This window comes from Pogonomyrmex barbatus, unplaced genomic scaffold (genome assembly GCF_055798465.1).
Source record: "Pogonomyrmex barbatus isolate J1 unplaced genomic scaffold, ASM5579846v1 scaffold12, whole genome shotgun sequence".
NCBI classification, from domain to species: domain Eukaryota; kingdom Metazoa; phylum Arthropoda; class Insecta; order Hymenoptera; family Formicidae; genus Pogonomyrmex; species Pogonomyrmex barbatus.
In genome coordinates this window covers 7,335,950-7,358,525 of record NW_028297108.1, presented here as the reverse complement: position 1 = coordinate 7,358,525, position 22,576 = coordinate 7,335,950, and the positions used below count along the sequence as shown (strand labels likewise).

The window sequence follows — 22,576 nt, the reverse complement described above, 5'->3', positions numbered from 1 at the left end:
GTGTTCTTCATGTACAAACCTCTTCCTCTCCCTCCGGTCGCTCGCCTCCGCGATTCCCTCCGCATAGAGAGAGAGAGAGAGAGAGAGAGAGAGAGATCACGCTTAACTTCGTTCTCCTCTACGCGCCGATTTGCAAATCGCCGGTCAGCGCGGCGGATTCGTCAAAGCCCCCCGGCTTTACGAAAGGGTCCGGGGGCATCGGGCAGTCGGCCGGCAACCGTCGGCCACTTCTGCATCGGTGTGTAGCGGCAGCAGCGGCGGTGGTGTCAACGGGCCAAATCGGCATGGGAGGAATATGGCGATCGTATAATGTCCGTAATTAACGAAAGATTGGAAAAGGGTATATGGTACCCTTAAAAAAAGAAATATCGCGAAACATTTCAAGTATTTCCCCCTCCCCGATTGCTCTCCAAGAAGAAGAAACATTACGAGGGTTAACTCATAGATAGGGTCCACAAGTTAATATCTTAACTAACGTTAAAAAAAAATATGATATGAAGGACAATAATCTATTGCATTATTATTGTTATTATTAACTGCCGTTATTATGTAATGTTATCATTACAGCCGTTATCTCCCATCAAGCGATCGTAACGTCAGCATCAAGTTGACAAAGTAGAAACATGAAAGTGAGAAAAAAAAAATGCGAAAGTGCCTTTCCGTGCCGGTCGCTGGCCGCATAGAAATGCTTTATGCATTGTTCATGTCACGCCGTTAAACGGCAAACGATCGGGCGTTTCTCATCCGGCTGCGAAATCTCTTCTGTTTCTTTTTTAAGTCACGCGCACGGTCGTGGCCAACGACGAAAGATATCGCTCGGCATGCGACTTATCTCTCTTTCTCTCTTTCCCTCTCTCGCGTTATATAAAACTTTCAAATTCGCCGTCTCGGTTGCACACGTCGCGCCGATACGTGCAATTTCTGTTTCTGCGCGAGTCTTGAACCGTGCGGATCGATCGATCGGTCGATCGAATCTTTTTACGTCTATCCCGAGATCGAGGGCACGGAACGCGGGAGCGCACCGATCGACGGGGCCCACATATGTCGTCCCATCGATGAACGATAACGCGATGCGATGGCGGAAAAAGGAGAAGGGGGCTGACCGGGGGGGGGGGGGGGAGTAGACCGGGTCCGGTGACGAGATAGCCGCGCGCGACCGGGGCCCGCAGCATTTGAAATCCAAATCTCGATCTCTCTGGAGGGATTCAAATCCCGAATGCGCAGCAGATCGAAGATGCACCGATCGTGTATTCTAAATGCTCCTGATCTTTTCGCATTCCGCATACATCTCCGTCGCGAGCGAAATGTCACCGGTGATATTTCGAATAGATTCACGGCCGATTGCATCGGGGGCAAAGATCGACGGAGCGGACTCGTACTGTTCAAATCGTGCTATTGAGTAAGACAGATCTTTTACAATTGCAAAGGTGGAGGACGAGACCTATTTCGAGCACCTCAACGATCGAGAATATCTCTCTTTTCTTTCAGGAAGAATTTCCAGAGGCTTCCTCGTAAGCACTGACTTTTTTAGAGAAGTGAACAGTAGCTAACGTATCTGAAAATGTAAGGGAAATGCAAATTCGTTGTTAATGATAAATATTGTCATTTGATAAATATTGTCTGGCCAATCGTACGATTTGCAGAGAATAGCGTATTAAGATGCACCTAAGGTGCATCTCTAACGGTAAAATGATTTATCTTGGTTAAAAACCGATATTTGCCGAGGTCTGTATGCGTACGCAACTGCCGGAAGGTAAAAAAAGCGAGAGAAGAACACTCGGCTCATCGAAATCTCCATGATATCTGTGCCTGTGTCCGCTAACGCATTGATCGCGGTGAAATAATGAGTACCTTGTTCGGCGATGGACTCTTTCATCATATCCGGTTAAAGTTAAACGACGGATCGCCCTTTACATTGTAACTGCACTACTGGAGGTGCATTATGTCGTCCAATAAAATTTTATAGGCGCCTGATCACACGCCAATCTCCATATCTCTCCTACTTTTTTCCCCATCGTTTCTTTTCTGAAATCAATTATAATAATTTGCATCCTCGCGGAGATCGGGAACGGAATTGCTTGTAGCTTCGTCGAAGATATCTCGCTTTGATCTTTGCGATCGCACGATCCTTCTTTTTGACGAGACTTCATCCGTCAGATTGCCGATTTATCGATATCGTCCACATGTTTTCTCCCCTCTTCGCTTTTTTACTCTTTCGGCAGAACGAGATAAACTAACACACGTTCCCTTTCTATAAAAGTTAAATATATACGTAAGATGTAGAAAGAAAGTTATTAAAAAAAAAAAATAATAAAACTGCATTCTGCAATTAGAAATATTTGAGTGTAACGTATATAACGTTGCATGAATAAAATAAATGATGTAAAAAAATAGTAAATTGAGAAATATTCAAAAACAAAACGATATTAAGATAGTATTAATACTGTTAATGCTATAATACTAATTAAAATTAAAATTCGCTTGTCGTGTTTAATTAATAAGAAATTCCTACATCTGAGAATATTGAGCGAGAAAAGAAGAATTGAAAACAAATTAAAAATATACGTTATACGCATTAATCGTCTAAAATCAACAAGTACATGTAGAAACTCTAGACGATAAATTAACTCTAACTAATTATTACTCATTTACAATACTCAGTTATAATACGTTTCACCGATACATACAAATTAACTTTTTCTTGTTTGCATATAAAATTACAAATTAAATTGCAAGAGCTCTTAATTACCGTGCAGACGAGACTGTTTATAAGCAGATTCATCAAGTGATTCACCAAGCTCGGAAGTCGAGTTATATAAGAAATTTTTGCTTCTCATTTAATATATTTAATAGTGAACTTGAAATGATCAATTCCAGGCTCAATTATCATGATATTTTTACATTAGAAATTATAAACTTGCAACAAAACACTGATCTTCTATAAAATATTCAATAAAGAAAAATTGATTCTTTATTTATCATCGAATCAAGGCTGAAAAACCTGTATTAGATTTGAAACATCCATGTAGAACAATAAAAGCAAAATATTATCCATATTATTTAAAGTACTTATTAGTTACGATATATGATTACAGCGTTCACCAAGCATTGAAGTCTTTCTCAGGCGCGGCGTTAATTTATTATTATATAGCTTTTTTCAACTAATAATAAAAAATGACATATAATATTTAGATTTATAAATGTAAATTAGATTATTTATTGTCATCCTCACAAATGCCTAAATTTATTTTGTCGGTCGAATAAAAGTAAAGTATATTGTTTGAAATTTCTTTTTTCTAGCAATGATGCAAAAAAAGCAATTAAATGATTACTTAATCTTTCTTTGAAATTAAATTACTGGGAACTCCCGGTTATGCGTAATTTTCTAAAAATAACTCGGAGATCTGATATAAGTGAAAGTCATACCTTCTACGATAATTTATCGCGACGATTACAAAATTAAAAGATTAGTCACAAATAAAGATAATAATAAATTATTACAATCTTCAAAGGATGTAATTTCTCCTTGTGTGTGTACATACGACATGTTGACTCCTCTTCATGCCGATAATTGACACATTGATAAAGTCGCAACAAAGCTTTCTGTCTCTAGCGTTTCAAACCTGTCAATTATTACTCTACGTTCACGTAACAAAAGATGACGCGAATTCACGTAAATGGATTCCATCTTATTCGCGCAGTAGAATTTGAAGCGTTCGCCGAAACGCGACGAAGTACTGGAATAGCTACGATGAAGTATCTCTTACTATTGGTGCGATGAATGAATATTTCATTTTTTCACAATATCTTTTTTTTTAAATAACCTATTGCTTAGTTTTTGTTTTTTTTTTGTTTATGTCATTCTGATTTCTTCTTTTGCTTTGATCGTGACGATCGTATTCCTCGGATCATCGCAGGTGATACTTCCGCACGTCGCTACGGAGATGTGTCTTCGACTTTTGAGAAACAGGGCCGAAAGCAGAATAGGAAGACAACCGGGATATGTTTCGCTATGGAACCCGATCACGGGGGAATTCGAGCAGCTCGAGGCGCTAAAATCGAATAAAACTGCTTTCTGTAGCGTCAAGGCGGAAAACAACTTACGTGGAAAAACTCTCATCGTCGCTACAGATTTTGTGAGTGATGACTTCCTTTAAAATGGACTGGTTGCGACTGATTGCGACTGATTATCGAATTCACATCCGGCAACAATGATTGATAACAATTGATAATGTCATTCGAGCTAGATATCTTTTCAGATGAATCCATATATCATTATAAACGTGAGCGAAAACAAGGTCACGGGATTAATAGGCGACACTTGGATGATTCTAGAAGAAACTTTGAAATTCAAGTTAGTATTTTATGATTATATCGATAATTATTACTTTAAACATTCAGAAATACTTTTTAAAAGATCAGACGGGATATTTTATTTCAATTATTCTATTTTAAATACTTTTCCGTTACACGCGACGGCTGAGAAAATCAGATTTTCCCGCTTCGCTACGTAAATGATTTACGACTGACGCAAGTAACCTCGGCAGGTGAAATATTTCAGCGAGACTCCTGCGCGAATATAGATTCCTCATAGTCGTCGAGAATATCAACCTCGATATGGCGTGTCCTCGCGCAAAATTATATCTAAATGTCAATGAAATACTTGAACTTTCTCTTTCGCGTTAACCCGCACGGTCGAAGCGTTCGTATATCGTATTCTGACGACGATTTACACGGACAATTTTCATGACGACGCTTCTTCAAAGGGATATGTGTGACGAAGCCGTACGTAGAACCTGCCCAATTTTCCGCGTACCACCTACACCCACGTCGCCGGTGTGGGTCAAAATACTCGCATGATTCATTCGTCTAGACAGGTATAAGTATAGTATCAGGATGGGTTGATGGGCAGCGGGTAGGGAGAGGGACAAGGGATTCGCGGCGGCGGCGGCGGCGGCGGCGACGGTGGCGGCGGCGAAGGGGGCTGGGGGTGTGTTGGACGAAGTGCGAGTTGCGCGGCACCGTAATAAAGGTTTCTCTTCGACGAAAATGCAGGACGATTTACCGAAGAGCGAGACGGTCGATCATCGCGACGCTGATGAATGGAGATACTCACGCACTGCTGATCCCCACGGCGATGCATAGGTACCCCACGAGCTATTACGCCTACAGCGCGCCGTTCACGACCAACTCGTAAGTCGAACTCGTTATTATTTTTTACCCATCCCTTCCCCGGCCCTTTTTTTTTTTTTCCTCTCAACGCAACGCGGCGAACAAGCGACTATTCGCTATACGCGAAGCGCGTGAGGTGAGCTTTCGCCCCTTTCCCTCCCTCCCCCTCCTCCCCCCCCTCCCCCTCTTCCTTCCGTGAACGACGAAAGCTTTTTCTTTCAGCTGGTGGTTTTAATGTCGGCCATTAACCCGTTCCGGCCTATTGGAATATATATATATATATACACTCCCGTGATCGTATCTCGGCTAATAACTTTCCGATTTCGCTTTCGCAATTTCTTCCCCCGTACCGGTTGTTTTCTCCCATGCGAGAGAGAAAAGAAGCGGGAGGAGAGCGGGAAGATAAGATTTCCTCCGATTGAGATCCTCATCGAGAGGAAATTTCTTTATCGCGCACGCGGCGAGCAAATGCAATTGCAATCGAGATGTTATCGCGGAGTAGCGACACAATGCGATCTCGTTCTCATTTGAAGAAAAGAAGTTTCATTCGTGTCTGTTCTTCCTCGGTCAATTTTCCAGAAAATTATTACATTTTTTTTTATATTTCTTCGTTCGGGCACGATGGAAACTTTTATCTGTGATATATTTCTGATGAAATTATGTTCTTCTCTCTTTAGGTACGCTCTATTTGTTCGATCGGAAGGCGTGATTGACGTAAAATGGTGGTACATTAATATCTTCAGCCGCGGTTTATGGGGAGCGTTTTTCGGATCTGTCATATGTATCGCCTGCAGCATCCTGGGAATGTACCGTGTAAAGAAGTTCATGTGCGTTGATTATAAGGAGTGCGACGACGAGCTTTGTTCGTTCTCCTTCGATATTCTTTACATCCTGGGTGGTATAAACGGTCAAGGTAAGGCTTACGCGTGCAAAAGCCATTCGTATAAAAAAATGATGTGAGAAATAATAAGATTTCTCTCACAATTTCATGAAGAGAGTAAAAAATAATGAAATTTAATTTAAAAAAAATTTATTTTTATTATTACCTCTGCAATTTTTATATTATTCAAACAAATAATTTTATTTCACATTATACATTTTAATTAAATAGATTCTTGACATAAGAAGAGTCTAAAAAGCTTAAAAAGTTAAGTGTTTGTTATTTAGGATTTCAGAAAATGCCGAGAAGCTTGTCTCTCCGATTGATAATTCTGTCTTCTCTGATGTTCGGAATGGTGATGACGTGCGGATTCAGCAGCGCACTTACTTCTTGCCTGGCAAATAAAGGAAACTCCGTTTCCCTGACTAATCTCGAAGATGTGGTGATGAAAAGGACGCACTCGCTTTGTGTCAGAAACGACAGCCTCGCATATGTCTACTTTACAGTGGTAAAAATAGAAACAAAGAAAATGTATAAATACTGCGGAAACTACCGCAGCTTCGGTTAGGAAATGTGTTTTCTCAAAATCTAGGAAAATACGCTTTCTCATATCGAAACTACTAGAACGAAAGTATGAATCGTTATTACTTGATTTACGTCATGAATCTATCTATTTTAATAAAGGATCAGATATTCGGTACGACAAAAGAATGTAGCCTTGCGACAAACTTTGGAAATTGCAAAATGATTAAAAAAAGATCCTCGGAAAAATAATTGAAGATAGTTCAAGAATATTAACGATTTTTTTCTCTCCCACGTTTTTCTTTCAAATCGCTTATTCCAGTTTCAAGAATTATTATCATCGCTCGTTGCGTCAACCGCGCGGTTTAACATTTCAACGTCAACGCGGTTTAACATTCGTTTAGTGCAATAGAGCAGATATCACGTGTCGAGAGAATTATAATATTCAACAGGATGGCTTGCCGGAAAGCGACCTTCAGGACGATTGGAAAGGATTGATAAATTATAACTGCCCCGACATGAAAGACAGCGATACTGTCGCTTCGAAATTATGCCGTCCGGGTTTCGCCTATTTGGAGGTACCGGCCGTATTTTTACCGATTTATCGCAAAGTTCAGCACGAGTGCGACATTGTACGACTGCCCGACGATTATTGGAGTGTCAAACTGGCATTTCCACATGCCAGAGCGTCGCAATACCGTAAACTCATTGACCGTTAGTGAGTATCATTTCCCGTTGATTCCAATCGCATCGAAGCACGTGCTTGATGACAACTCGACCTATACGTTAAGATATACAGCTTATTTGCATGTCAAAATGGCACTAATATTTCGAGAAAAAAAATTAATAATTAATTAGAAACTATCATGCGATGAATATTAAAATTATTTAATTATAATTTCATTATTGTTAATTATTATTCATTACATGATAATTTTTATCTTATATTAGTCATAACAAAGGAATGTGCGAAATATGCTTGTAAACGGTTTAATTTATTAATATTATACGATTTCTCTATCTGATGATTGATTTAATGGGAAAATATGGGATTTTTGTATACATATATATATATATATATATATATATATATACAAAATGGGACTATATTTAATGGAATTTTTGTTAACAGCTTAATGCGTATGCGCTCGTCTGGAATATTGACGTATCTCGAGAAGAAGTGGATCTTACGTAGCGAAGCTTATAGCCAATCCCATTATCTTCAATCGAACATTTTCCAATCGGTGGAATATATGCACATTCGTGTAACCACTCGGCTATTCTCCACGGCGGTGATTGTCAGCGTGTTCATCTGTATTTTGGAAAATATCTGGTACAAATTGCAACGCATGCGAAAATTCAAGGAGAATTATAATTCGATATTACTGGGAACATGTAACGATAACGATTCGAACGTAATAAAAGCATATAGTCGTAAAGCGAGATCGCGACTCGAATGGCGTCGAAAACTCGGCTCGATATTGTTATCTAGAAATGTGAAAAATTCAGAATTTCTTCAGAACGTCACGGTGCGAATTAATCGATGGTAAATATAACATTCGCGGCTATAAATACACAAGATAGCCAGGAATGTCGGAATTAACAATGTTATCTCTGTGTTTTCAACAAACAAGACGAGCAACCGGACCAATATCTCATTTTTAGTGTGCTTTATAAAATTACGTACATTACGTACATAATTAAAAATATATTTTATGCCGAACGATATGTGGCCTGCCTTTTATCAATTATCGTCATTTTAAGCGTGCTCTTTCAATAAATATCGATTCAGAAGAAGATCTGCATTAAAGGAATCTAGAAATTTTAATAAAAAGAAAAATATTGCATGCAATTATCTTTCTAAAGTGCCATGTCATATTTCGATAAAGGCTATTTCGATAAAGAGACATAGTGCAAAAGCATAATTCCAACGGTAAGCGTGAAGGTTTGTTTCTTTAATTTTGATTTAATAATAATAATAATAATAATAATAATAATAATAATAATAATAATATGTATATAAGCATAGTACATAATATACAATACAGAAAAATAATCACGGCGAACATCGTCATTGACCGATACACTTTTTTCTGCGTTACACAAAAACCACATACGTGGATTGTGTCCCCGAGTACAACGCGCAACAATGTCTCATAATCGCGAAAGAAAATGCGATGCACCTCTCATTGTTACAAGACGTTATTCACAATCATTATAAACAACGGACATTTACAAATGCATTATACATCGGTCGTCATATATTTAAGGCCTATATGGATCTTACGTTGTAATTAAAGAAACTTTGGCTTCTTTTTGGTATTTCCTGGCAATTCACCATCTATGAGCCTCCAAAAGGGGGATGCGGGAGCGACAGAGCGGGAAACGGAGCAATCCCGGATCGCAAGGAATCGCAGACTATTCCCGTGGTACTTGTTCAGGTTTTTCCCCGCTTTCGCATTATCGTCGATTTCTCAAATCCGACGAGCTTAACGCTAGCTATCCTAGATTTAATCGTAGATATCCAACGGATTTTAGTATTTCTTTCTCCCTCTTTCTCTCTTTCTATCTCGCGAGATATCGCACACCCTTCGAGCATAAAAATGTAGTAATGTGTTTGATTATTTTCTGCCCTAAGACAATTCTTAGAGAATCTAATAGTAATTTGACAAACGAAAATTTCTTTATCTTCTTGCTTCGTAGGAAAGATAAAAGGAGGATATATTTATGACAATTGTGACTTCGGTACGTGATGATTGCATGTCAGGATTCGTGGGCTCTTCTAGGATTATCGTTACAACATTTCGCGACGAGAACAACGCATTTAATCTAGGAAGAAGTTAAGCGTAACTGTGTTTAATTAATATTTTCTCTCCACTGTCGCGGCTTATACGAACGGTAATCATTGGGATTGTAAAGTCTTAAATAAATTTACGTGCGTCGATAATAAGTGTACTCTATTCCATATACAATGACATTTGGCTACTTATAATACTTTTTTTTTTTTTTTTTATGACACGACGCTGCATGGATTGGTATCTTTATTTTCGTCCTCACATATATTAAAACGGATCAAATTTTGATTGGCATCTCTTTTGAAACAAAGCTCATTCAAGTTGCAATATTAATTACATTCATAACGCAATCGGAGCTGTTCACGATATGATTGGAAAAATTTAGTAACGAGAATACATATATTCTGCATTAGGTAAAAAGAACACTCACACGATGCGTCACGTGGATCATTAAATGAAATATCATATTTCTATTTACAACTTTCAAATTTGTATTCCATGATTTACTTACTTTTGAAAGAGATTTCAAGAATAAGACTATTAAGAAGAAAAAAATAAGTCAAAACGATTTTATCTTAAATTGTTCAGCAAGTAATCAATCTGTACTTTCATGTATCGTTGAGTTTAATAATATCTCTGAGAAATGTAAGTATATTGAGATAGATTGAAAAAAATTTATTTCTGCTGAATAAACTTTGAGTAGTTTATAACTCCGCAGAATAAATTTTCATCGAATCTGAAGCACACAATTTTTGCAATGATATTTTATATCATACGTATTTTCATCTTTAGTATATATGTAGTTTTAAAATTGATTTTGTATTTAAAGGTACGTGAAATTTTTATCTCAACAGACTTTGTGCATTGCATGAGACATAAAAATTATTAATATTATTTCTGTATTACATACAGTACCAAGATATGTTATTGATTTTGACAACGGAAGAGCCACAACAAAACTTTAGCTTTTGAAATCCATCACAGCTGTACCGAGATTTCCTATTAATCACAACAATAAAATTAATATTAACAAATAAAACTTTACATTATTCTTGTAACGGATGCATAAGCTTCTCAATCTAGAAATCATTTTATGTACAAATACGTCGTTCAGCATTCATTAACAAAACAAGTTTCTCTACATAATACTCAATATTAAAATATTACATAATTGTATAACTAAGAATGAAGAGAAAGTATATATAGATTTATACTTTGATGATTCTGTGTAGACGTGAGATTAAACAGTGTCTCACAGTTTCTTACACAAATATCTGTAGTATTGCATCTCGTAAAAAAATGTAATACACAGATCGAATTGAAAATTATTAATTTCTGGAAAATAAAACATCCAGTCTTTATAAAGTCGGAAAGAAGTCATATGTGAGATCTCGTTTCATCTCTTCAACATTACCTTTCAGAAAGTCCCGAAGACAACTTCTGATTTTGAAGATTAAGTATCCACAGCTTTGTAAAATAAAATTTTTTAATTTCATTTTCTTTTTTTCAGCTAACCTAATTTTTGCCGGAGTCATTCCATTTTTCCATCAAATGGAAAAGTCAAACCTCCGATTCGCTTACTAAATATGCGCTAGGTGACATAAGAGAGAAATATTTAGCACAATTAAGCACATTTAAAAAATATTTCTCTTGACGGGCAATAGAGTGTCGTGTGTTGCGTGTCGCGTGTCGCGTTACCGCGATCTCAAATTCCGAATTCCGTCCAGCTCATAAAATAAGTCATAAAATAAGTAGTTTTTATAAAATAAATCTCTTAGAAGTCTAAAACGCGCCAGCAGAGTCTGTCTGCAAAACTGCAAAATATGACATTAGAAATGCATATGGCATATTTCGCGCGATCTAAGTAGCTCGTATAAGTCTTGACTCGCTGACAGAGAAAACTCTGAGTGAGTTGTATTTAATTTTAAGAAAATTAAATTTAGAAGAAAATACACGTAATAAACCGAGTTTACTAGAAAGGTAATTACTATAAATTTTAAGTAATAATTTTTAAATATGGTAGGAACGAATAAGAGAAAACTGGGTTTAAATTATAGCCAATGAATTTCCCGTAGCTGAGAGAAGATGCCACCATCTCCTGACTACTTTCGAGATCGCACGTTGAAAAAAATGTGGCGAAATCATACGTCGACGGTAGATTCGTAAAATTTAAAATAGTTATCTTCACAAGATAAATAGATAATATGTGAAGGAATTAAAAAACGTAGAGTCCGATGCCCGAAACAAGTCCCACGTTCCACGACACGTTACCTCTCTTTATGCAACGGCACGTGAGAGCCTCGACGGTTTCACCGTCATACCGGAAATTAAGTTCAACTGAACTGTCTTCGATGAATCAGTCAAGATAGAGATATCAGACGACGTTACCACACTTCGCACTTATTTATCGGATTCATCTTCGAGTCTTTAGGGCAGTTAAATTCCATCGCGAATTCTGGCAGATTCGAAAGTGGTCCTATCACCCTGTACCGCGGGGGACAATGAGAATCCTTCTCCATCTGAAGAGTCTCCGTCTCGGACGTTATGGCGGAGCACCAAACCTGTGAAACATCTCTCGCTTAATTAATATGACTGACATCGTCGCGCTTGATGGAAAAAATGTTATTAAATTAAAAGTTAAAAATTCTTTAATTATTTTAATATATTGTTATGCCCGCGCGGCCGTCTTCTGCGGCCGAGTGGAGTCTAGCTGCCGTTTGCAGAAGAAGCGAAGCGCTCTCTGGAGCAACGGGTTGTTTTGTTTACGAAAAAGTACGGCGCGGTGACTCGTGGTCTACGCCAAATTGTTGTTGTTGATTAGTTTGAATAAAGCCTTACGTATTTTATTAAACGGCGTGTGTTTATTGACGAGCGCGGCTTCCTAGCGAAACGCGAGTGCGCGTTAAGTGAGAGCGTCAATGACCGCCACGGACGTAACAATATATATCAAATGTGATTATTCCATGCAACAACCTGTGCAAAATTCAGGAAAAATAATTGACGATGCGTCAAATTGAGACCGGGTAGCGGCAGTTGATCCTTGTAGCTCTTAGGCATCGAGAGATAAGCGTGATATGCTGCCTTAAGGCCCCCATTGTCGGCGATATTCTCTCCTGTATATTACAATCGATCGGTCTAAATTCTGACACTTCTTGTCATCAATAAGCAATTATTTGTAATCGATAAAATTACCCAGCGTCTGTTGGCCATTTATATGTCGACCTTGTACTTGATAATGGTTATACTGTTCCACGAAGCATTCGGTTCTATTTTTAAATCGTTCTATCGTAGCATCGTTCCACCAATGATGTAGATTTCCGTGCAAATCGTATTCTCGACCTATCAAATATATGATTAAAGGTAAAATAAAGGTAAAATTCTTGTTAAAATAAATATAAACAAAATGTGAGAAAAATTATTAAAAATTATTAAAATACATATCTTTAACGATGTATGAGCAAATAATTTTTTTTATCTTTAAAATATTTTAGAAGTTCACAATTTTGGATTATTTTAAGTATGGACTTAAATATAAATCTTAGTTTTGATTTCAAGAAAATTTTTTAGCACAATAATTAACTTTTACATATCATTCAAGATACATCTAATTCTCTATTATAAAACTATAAAAATATAGAGCTTAAATTTATTTTTTAAATCGTACCTTGATCATCGAAAGCGTGTGTTAGTTCATGTCCCATGACTACGCCTATGCCGCCGAAGTTTAAGCTATTTGGATTCTCCATATCGTAAAACGGACTTTGAAGAATACCGGCGGGGAAGACGATCTGATTTTTGGTAGGCGTGTAATAAGCGTTCACAGTCGGCGGAGTCATTATCCAAGTCGTCTTATTCACCGCTTGATCAAGTTTTTCAAGACTTTTACGCAAATTGTACTTGTTAACGCGCAAGTTGTTCTGGAAATATTCATACTGCTTGATCGCCAAATCTCTGTAACGTTCATCGAGATCGCTGGGTTGCAGAATATAATCCGGGAAGCCGATCATGTCAGTGATCGCGTTCGCTTTTTCTTCAGCGGACTTTCTTGTCTCTGCATCCATCCAGTCTAGATTCTTCAAGTTTTTCGTAAATGCTTTGCGAATTTGATTGATCATCTCTTCCGCCTAAAAACGATTAGAGAATGAGGTATTATTTCATTTTAATACCACTTAATATTATTTTAAATTTAAAGGTGTATTTCATAAAACATATCATAAATAGCTTCAATTTAAAAATTAATATTAAATTCACACATATCTTGAAATTTAAATGAAATTTTTAACAATAAACACCATCTTGAAACGACAAATTATTTCCTATTTTGAAAGATTGTTATTTCTTCATTTTATGTTACACAATAAGAAAAAAATTAATAAATAAGAAATAATTCTTAATATAATTTTCTTTAAAATTCAAACGATAATGCACACCAACCATGGGTTTACTCTTGCCATGAAAAACTTCTCTGACAAACATCGCGCCAATGGCGAAACCCATAGCGTTATTAACATCACTGACACAGTAACGCCATTGCTCTTCGTGGCCTTCAGAACCGAGTAAAGCTTTTCTCAAGCCTTTGTAAGCGTCACGGAACGGCTTCGAGAGAGACGCCGTTAAGGACCTTACGGTCTGCCAAACCAAATAATTATTCAGTACTCTGCGGAAAAAGGTTTAAGAAAAAAAATTAATATTCCTTTTCGACAGGATCGAAAAAAATTACAAATGTATATATAGCATGATTCAGAAATCGCGCACTTCCTCTCAAAACTCTCAAAATATCGTTTCTTAATAAACTTTGCACTAAATATCTCATCAACAAAAATTAATTACAAATTTATTCGTAACAATGCTTGTTAAACATTTTATTTAAAACTTCTCAGCAGTAAAGCTAAAAGCTTCGATGGGATAGGATTCATTTGGCGAAGAGATTATCATAAATCTGGATTTTAGCGTTCAAAGCAAGTGTGCCACATCTGATGTGCTTCGCGTATATGCATACATCTTCCCAGAAGTCGTTTTGTTATATTCTTGCACGAGTCTCGTCAATTTCACAAAGTACTCCGGTGCAAAATTTACGATCATCGCTTTACTGTTGATCTTCTTGTTCACGAGGCGAGTAGCATTTTGAAAGTAATCCACCCAGGACATCTAGACATAAAAGAGCCACACATTGAACATATTTCGTTGATATATTCTTACTCGGAAAAGGGTAATCATTTTGTTTGGAAAAGCGTACACAAACGTTCATCAAAGGGATATGGTGACATGACAAAGAGCATGATAGAGTATATACGACACAATATGATGACAAAATATGATAAAGGATAGACAGGATATATCGCAGTAGAATATAACATCATGTTCAGGATATTACGATTACGCAGGAAGCATAATCAGGAGGAATGTTACGACAATAGGAAGTCACCGATTGCATTCGCAATAGTTGCAATATTACGTAATAGAAGCGTGCGATATCGAATAGAGGAACGTACGAAAGGTGCTTTACGTTGCAATTCATTCAACGACATCAGGTTGTAGAGCTTCTCCTCGTCTCTACGATCTTCGGGCGGAGTAGTAATATTTGCGAGTTTTGTCTCAAAGTCGATTACCTCCTGCATCTGTTTCCTCGTCGAATTCTCCTCGCCACCTAAGAGCACGCCGATCTGAAAACGTGCACGAGCACCTGTACTCGATTCAATGCCCTCGAAGCAATGCGACGTATCGCGCTGTAAACGAACGCGATGTATTATTGCTCTTGTACCTTCGTCATGTAATCCAAATAGGCGGCCAGAACTTTGCCGTGTTCGGTTACGTTGAGATAATTGTCCGCAGTTGGTAGTGTTAAGCCCCCTTGATCGATCTTGAAAAGTATATATAGTCATATATATAATATTGTATACATACACACACATATATATATATATATATATATATATATATAAAATACACATGTAATATATATTGATAAATGTACATAATGTTAACTATGATATCACAATGATATTAAAAGATCTTATTTTTCATTGATGCAAAGAAATTGACGATATAAATTATTTATATAGAAATCGCTATTATTTGATTATTAAGTTATATCATCTTAGATTATTAAACTTTATTGAATTAATATTAGAATAACTAATATAATAAAATTACGCATTTAATAATGTTGTAAAAGTTCAGTTGTACATTTACTTGTAAAAAAGGAGAAAATGTGACGAAGATATTTGCATTGAAACGTGAGTTTCTCTCTAACTTAATTCACCGTTCAACTCTAATTACTCGCCGTTACTACAATGGCAATAATAGGAATAAAAAAATTGCAATTATCACTGTCGTTATAATAAAAGCAAGGTTTACACGTGGAGCGATAGTAAAAAAATCAACTTATTACCTAAGTAGTCCAGTTTACGTTATATCCATTATACTCATTACGTCAAAATTTAGGAGAAAATTCTGCGCTCCAACCCTCCCCCCCTCTCTCTCTCTCGTATGCATTGTTAATCTAATCTAATCTATGATAATCTGCTTATACCTGGATTATGTATCTAGTGCTGTTTCGATCGTCCTCGTTCACAGCCCAGGAGAACAGTCCGCCCATGTTGTAACCGATTTGCAAAATGTGCATGCTGTTTTGCAGGGACCACGCGCTGATGTTAAATTTGCCGGAAATGTTCCAACCGCCGATATTTTCCAACAGTTCCAACATCGGCTTAGCCCCGAGCGCCTCGATCGTCTCATTCGCGTCCATGCAAGACAGATAATAATACTTGGCCTTCTTCTCGGCCTTTGATTTCATCTCGCTGAGCGGTTTCTCTATGCGGAAAATGCAAGGACAACTTAACAGATACGCGCATAGAGATTGGATTTATTTAATTATGCGCGTTTATGAGTGGTTACCGAGAACATTCTTAACGACTAGTTGATTATCCTGCTCCAACTTGCCGAACGTGCCCCAAACGCTCTTCCCGTCTGGAATGGGATTTTTCTTCCTCCAGCCGCCGCAAGCGTATTCGTAGAAATCGTCACACGGATCGACGGAATAATCTATACTATTTATTATGGAAGCTGCTACCGTTACGCAGTGTTCCGTGAGACAATGTGCGCCGTCTGCAATAAGTTGGCAATAAGTGAGATACTGAATGTACCAACGTCGATTAGCATTAATTAAAATCGATTGTCGTTTTAATAATCATAATTCTCCGTTTAAATAAAACTGTGATTAAAAATTTAAAAAAATTCAAAAATAAGAAGAAAAGAACAAACTGAAGTCGAGTTGCATCACTTGCATCATTATTTTTTGCTAGTTAAAGCTTTTGCTCTTTAAGTTTTGTCGGTAATAGGAAACAATGAGCAAGCATAAGTCTGTATTATATAATTCAAGTTGTCGCTCCGACCGAGCTATACGTCTTAGCTATTATAAGATAATCATAATAATTTTTTACCTTCTCCATGAGAGGTGACATGAAGAATCTGAGCCTCTTCCCAACCGTTTTTGCTGCTGATCACGATGGCAAGTACCACGATCGTCAGCAGTAGAACAGCGCAAATTATGAGAAGGCATCTTTCCAAAGTACTTCTCGCCTTCCACATTGTTGTACCCTGCAACGATAAATATCATATCGTTCGATATTTGCCACACTTCATTATTTCAAATGTAATATCAATAACTTTTAATAAAATCTTGATCTCTCGAAGAATATAAAAATGTCTTGAAAAATTATTGCACTTCTTTAAAAAGCGTACTCGTTTGACAAACAACATAAATATATTCTCGATTAAACGCGTGAGTTGAATAGAAATTAAATTTAATTGTACTTTTAAAGTTGTATTTGTATTATTTATTTTATTTAAAAGTGTTGCAATAATATTATTGGGCCACGGAAAATATATACCGTATGATATCTTATATGCGTGGCGGATGTACTGATGCCTTCGCTATTTAGAGCGACGGAGCCGATGCTGCTGCTGTCCTCATCCTCGAATTCGGCCTGTTTGTACCTCGTCATCTGAGCAACAGTCACAGGAGATAAATTTTCACACAGGGAAAGTCTGACGTCAGATTAAAACAAAAAATTAAAGTAATATTTAAATCGAACGGTACCGCGTAGACTAAAAATAATAGATCAAGCATTTCATCTTTATTTACGATTTACGCATCGAAAGATCTGGCACGGTTTAAACGGGATTACACGAAAAGATAAATATCGGCGACGCGGCAAATCGGCAACGGATTTCAAGAAGATCAATATTTTCTTTTGCCACTTTGATTTATGCAAACACAGATAAAGAAGTAAGGTCTTTCTCGTATATCTAAGATAAGACAATTTGTTAATCGTAAATTATTATGCCACTGTATTTAATTTTTCTTCTCTTTAAATTAACTAAGCAACAATGTCGTTTATAGTTTTTCGACAGAAACATATTTATATATATAAAAGTTATATACATATTTTAGATTAGATATACATATATAAAAACATATAACTTTTATATATATATATATATAATCTGAAATTCATAAATTTAAAATATTCTTCATCGTGTGTCTTAATTGTACCTAATTATTATTGTCTTCCTGTTTCCTAACACTAAACAATTTAAATTGCTTTTTCAATGAAGTATATTCCACATATTTTTAAAATGATTAGCAATGTTTGCATAAAAAATGTTTATTCATGAATGCGTTATCTAACGCGACTTTTTGTGATGCAACGAATATAATTACTGAATTAACATACAAGAAATTTACGACTCTCTGATTTTAATATTAATAACTTTTTGATAAATTTTTAATATATTTTTTTTAATACATATTTCGTGAAATTTTTTTAATACATATATTTTTTTAATACATATTTCGTGAAAGATCATAATTACTTCTCATAATTTTTTGTTCTGTTTGATGTTAAATATTTTAATATATAAGTTGTGAATTGAGATTTTCGGGGAATCAAATTCGGGAATTTAAATAATAAATTAATTTTCACAAATATTCCAAAATATTTTTCGAGAAATGATTATGTGTCATTAAAAAAAAAAAATTTATTCTCGTATCGATGAAAAAAATCTGTCATAAAAAAGGAAATATAATTAGAATGAATATATGACACGTTGTTTGAAACTGAATATAAATTAAAAATTGTGACTTATTTTCGCGAAATGAACATCAAATACACGTGTCGATTACAATAGAACTCACCGCGACAAATTGCCGTGGAGAACTAGGATTATTCGCGGAAGAGATAGAGACACGCTTTACATTTGTAAGGTGCTGGTCACCATCTGCATCGCAGACGTTTATTTTTATGACACAGTTTGCCGAGTGGAGGTACAATAGACACAATGGTCCCAATTCAAACGTCAAAACGCAATATCCACACTGGCGCGTAAAACGATACTTCCGCGCTGCATTGCGCTACACGCGAAAATGAAATCCAAATGGAACGTCAGTTGCAGCGCAATTAAATACGTGGAAATAAATAGCGGATCGCTGCTCTCTAATTTAACCCTGACTCATTTGACCGTAAATATAACGACGATATTAATGATCGTCTATACAAAGTTCGATAAAATCCTCGTCTGTCTCCATTATTCACATTGCGGTTAACTCGCTGTTCGAGCCTCGGACGAAATCAGATCTCTCGAAGAAACTGAGAAATCGAGCCAGTTCGAAGATCGCGATCGATGTTGCGAATCGCGGATGTGTTTGATGATGACAAAAATCACTTTTCGACGAATCCCCGACAGATGAATTCCGCGTTCACGGTTCTCCGTGGTGGCATCGCCGATGGTGCAAAATTCACTCGCGAACTTCGTAGCAACATTACAATTTTAGATCGTACTAAAAATACGACTCTCGTCCTCAACTCTACGGGCTAGAATGTCGACGTTTTAAAGGCCAGCTTGGGCGATAGCGGGACGAGCTTATTTTTATTTGACAAACCGTTTATCGTTTAACGCCCGCCGGGAGAGTCGTACTTATCGATTGCAATTTGCATGTATTCAAATTACTCGATATTCAGTGGAGAACGCGGAGAGTCCGATTGACTGTCGTGACACATGGCCAGGCAAAACACCATTATGCTCGAACGAGGAGCGAGTGAATGCGAGCCTCAGTCCTCGTTCTTCAAGCACGCGTATTGACGTGCAGCCTCAAGATGACATTCGCTGATAGCATTTACGTCATCGCAAAAGCAAAAGCAGATGACAGATTGACAAACACGTTGCATGTGCTTCGTTCGCTAGTGTCACGCTGATTATCTCCTTTTTTTTTTTTTTTTTTTCAAAACTCTTTGTAAAACGGAAAGCATTTAGCAGATGTTTCGTACGCAAATACTTCTGTTCTAAAGTATGCTGAGTAGATTTACAAAAGAAATTGTTGGACAACGCGTTTTAGAATTCAAGCGCTCGATCTATGATATTTATTTTTTCTTATCTGTGACACTTGTTCCCGATAAATATTAATAGTTAATTTTCATAAATTACAAGCTTATTACATCTCCGTTTGGATTCTTTTGATTTAACGTTTTGAAAAGCATTGAAAAATTTACACTTTTACAGTTTTTACATCCTCTTACAAAACGTGTCATGTTCTAAAATATATCTGGAAACTGATTATGTCATTATTTACATTAGTTTACGTGCGCGATTTATCTTATATATTATGCTGTATACAAACATTATCAATCTTCTGGTTCATCCCGAGTTCATCGCTTCTTTTCTTTATCTTTTCTTTATGAATCCTTGACACAATTTAAAAAAAGAGAAAGAAAAAGAAATAGGAAAAATTAATACTTTATTAATATAAACTGCGACAACGAGTGAAAAGTATGGATTAAATTTCAACATTCAATAAATTCAAGAAGATCTAAAAATCCGGCTAAGAAATTATTATGATTTCAACTTTCATATCAGTCGAATATTCAAAGTAAGTATGAAGAAGTTGCAGAAAATACAAAAAGTTGCGATCAAATTTCACCAGCAAAAGATCGTCATCTCCGTCGATAGCTTCATAGATGAAAAAAAAAAAAAAAAAAAAAAAAAACGCTAAAGAACTTCTTGACGTACCGTGTACGCACGGTGGCAAGGCGCAAGGATAGTTGCAATTGTCACATAAGTTTCCAATTAATGAATTCTTCTCTAATTTATTTTTCCGGAAAAGCGAACAAACGTTAGAGAAGATATTTTGGATTACGCATCGCTTTCAAAGTCGAGGAGTGGTACTTTCGCGAGCGTTCTCAATTCGTTTCAATTCCGACTCGCTTTTCCGGAGCTCCGCGCGAAAAAGGGCGGAACGGGCGATAGCAGTGGTTACGCGTCGACTGCAAACCGCCTTCTACGACGACGACGGCGCTTTCGCGCGTGAACACATGCGTGCGTGCGTGCGTGCGTGCGTGCGTGCGTGAGCGCCGAGAGTGCGTGTCGAAAAGCACGCGCGTCCCGAACACGCATGCGCCGCGCGCACGCGTGTCTGCGTGCGCGAGTACCCCTCGGACTTATCTTCGGCAGGAAGCGAACACTTGTGACGCCGTTATTGCCATTAAAATATTTCGCGACAGTCGGCTCCGCGCGGACATTACACCGTAATAAGATCAACAAATCGCAATCGGCTTTAATGCGAGCACAATACACAATGTAGCGAGCGAAGTTAAAGTAAGCTCTTGCGCAGGCCCACAATGCCGTCTCGCGTAACACGTGAAAATAAAAGAAAAAGAAGATGACATACTGACAAATGCTGAAATGCTGTTTCGTGCGCAGAAAAATCGATTGCGCTTTAAAAAACGTCAAATCGGCTCAGACGAAAACGATTTCGTTGGACATAACCTGAGAACTTTGACACACACTAGAATTCTTTTAGAATACACACAGAGCAATTCACGTGTGAATCTCGTTTCGAAATTTTTTTCAACATTTCCATGTTACAGAAGAATTTAAATAATCGCGCCTCCGCGCGCTGACACAACAGCAAAAATCATGTCGGTTTGCGCGTTGCCTGTATTCAGGCGCAAGCCGACATAGATGAAGATATGTCGTATCATCGCGCGAGCAATCATGCTTAATCGTAATCGTATTTACGCAGTAAAAATATGTCGAGATAAATGCCCCGTATTTTGGTCCATATGTCGCATGTGTATGTACGTGCGTGACAAGCCATGACCTACGAGCATTAATGCTCGTAATGATAATGAAACATCGTGCGAAGATGACGACGTGAGCTTCGCTGAACTTCACGCTCTCTCTCTCTCTCTCTCTCCTTGTCCTTCTCTTCATCTTTCTCCCTCCCTTTATCGCTATACGCTATAGGATATCAATATTCGAAGTCCCGTTACATAACAACAGCACTCCCAGCAGAACGCGGGGAGACCCCGGTTTCGCCAGCGACCTCGGCTCAGCTGAAGCTACCTCGCCGACCAGTCGATCGGAAATCTCTTGTCAAGGAAACCGGAAACGGCGCGTTTGCCCGCGTCGCATCCGCGAATGCACGTACGAGGACTCACCTTCACCGACATCTTGACCCGGCACACGATCGCGCAATCACTGCACTGTCACCTTAATTATTGATTCACCATTGAGGGTGAAATACGCGCGCACACACGCGAGTCGGGGGCAGCGATCGCGACGGAAAGGGCAGAAACGAGAGTGATGGCCGGACAAGGAGGAGGAGGAGGCGGCGGGAGACAGGGGAGAAAAGGCAAGAAGCTGTTCACTGGGTGTTTCCGGCTGCCACCGAGACTACGGCATTTTATGCCGTTTTCGCCAACGTGGCCGCTAAAATGCGCTGCAATCGGCTTTCGATGGTCGCCTTTCGCAACGAGGGGATGCCTCACCCTCTGTCGCGCCACCCCTCGTGCCTCCACCGCCCGCCTCGCGACCCCGCGAATCCCGTTTATATTGATTTCTCGCTCGTCCGGTTGTACCTGCCATCTCTTATCGTCGTCTTGTGACAAGTATCGCCTTATCATCGTGATACTGATATAATGTTCCATCGCATTTAGGCGTGGTTGATTCGACGAAACATTCAAAATTTGCGCGAAAAACGAAGAAATCGCGAAGAAATTGACGACTGAATGGTGACCGTCGTCTATTTCGCGGACGTTCGGTCTACGCATTTCTTTCTGCGAAAAAAAATTAATTATAAAATAGAATAGTTAAATAAATATTTATGTCCATTAAAATTTCTGATTCTCAATTTCTAAAATTCTACGAT

The 22,576-nt window shown here is 37.7% G+C and overlaps 2 protein-coding genes across 6 annotated transcripts in view; one reads left to right on the top strand and one right to left on the bottom strand.

Moving 5' to 3' along the window:
• Window positions 1–8,300, top strand: part of LOC105427199 (putative glutamate receptor) — a 28,422-nt gene extending 20,122 nt beyond the window's left edge. For both annotated transcript variants that reach the window (XM_089071657.1, XM_089071658.1), the window contains 7 exons: window positions 3,918–4,136; window positions 4,260–4,354; window positions 5,056–5,193; window positions 5,850–6,085; window positions 6,340–6,560; window positions 7,027–7,292; window positions 7,707–8,300. In XM_089071657.1, coding sequence (XP_088927783.1) covers window positions 3,918–4,136; window positions 4,260–4,354; window positions 5,056–5,193; window positions 5,850–6,085; window positions 6,340–6,560; window positions 7,027–7,292; window positions 7,707–8,124 — 1,593 coding nt within the window. In that variant the 3' untranslated portion in view covers window positions 8,125–8,300. The remainder of the gene's footprint in view (window positions 1–3,917; window positions 4,137–4,259; window positions 4,355–5,055; window positions 5,194–5,849; window positions 6,086–6,339; window positions 6,561–7,026; window positions 7,293–7,706) is intronic.
• A 208-nt stretch (window positions 8,301–8,508) lies between these two features.
• Nep3 (M13 family metallopeptidase neprilysin 3) lies at window positions 8,509–22,244 on the bottom strand. Of its 4 annotated transcripts, none has more exons than XM_011638853.3 (13): window positions 21,867–22,244; window positions 17,262–17,375; window positions 16,812–16,968; window positions 16,267–16,476; window positions 15,902–16,182; window positions 15,131–15,229; window positions 14,862–15,032; window positions 14,369–14,517; window positions 13,804–14,026; window positions 13,034–13,493; window positions 12,562–12,708; window positions 12,343–12,482; window positions 8,509–11,930 (listed from the first exon to the last, which is right to left on the bottom strand). In XM_011638853.3, exons 1-13 carry the CDS (start codon window positions 21,876–21,878, stop codon window positions 11,754–11,756), a joined length of 2,340 nt encoding a protein of 779 aa, XP_011637155.1. In that variant the 5' UTR covers window positions 21,879–22,244; the 3' UTR covers window positions 8,509–11,753. The 4 variants fall into 4 exon arrangements, with proteins under 4 accessions (XP_011637155.1, XP_011637157.1, XP_011637158.1 ...); XM_011638855.3 differs by lacking the exon at window positions 21,867–22,244 and adding an exon at window positions 20,437–20,713; XM_011638856.3 differs by lacking the exon at window positions 21,867–22,244 and adding an exon at window positions 19,381–19,552.
• Window positions 22,245–22,576: the final 332 nt, after the last annotated feature.

Excerpts from the sequence above, each read along its gene's own strand:
- Nep3 (XM_011638853.3), bottom strand. Across the intron at positions 12,709-13,033 it reads ACACGCTTTCGATGATCAAG|GTCGAGAATACGATTTGCAC; the intron begins GTACGATTTAAA and ends TATATTTGATAG. Across the intron at positions 12,483-12,561 it reads AAATGGCCAACAGACGCTGG|GAGAGAATATCGCCGACAAT; the intron begins GTAATTTTATCG and ends TGTAATATACAG.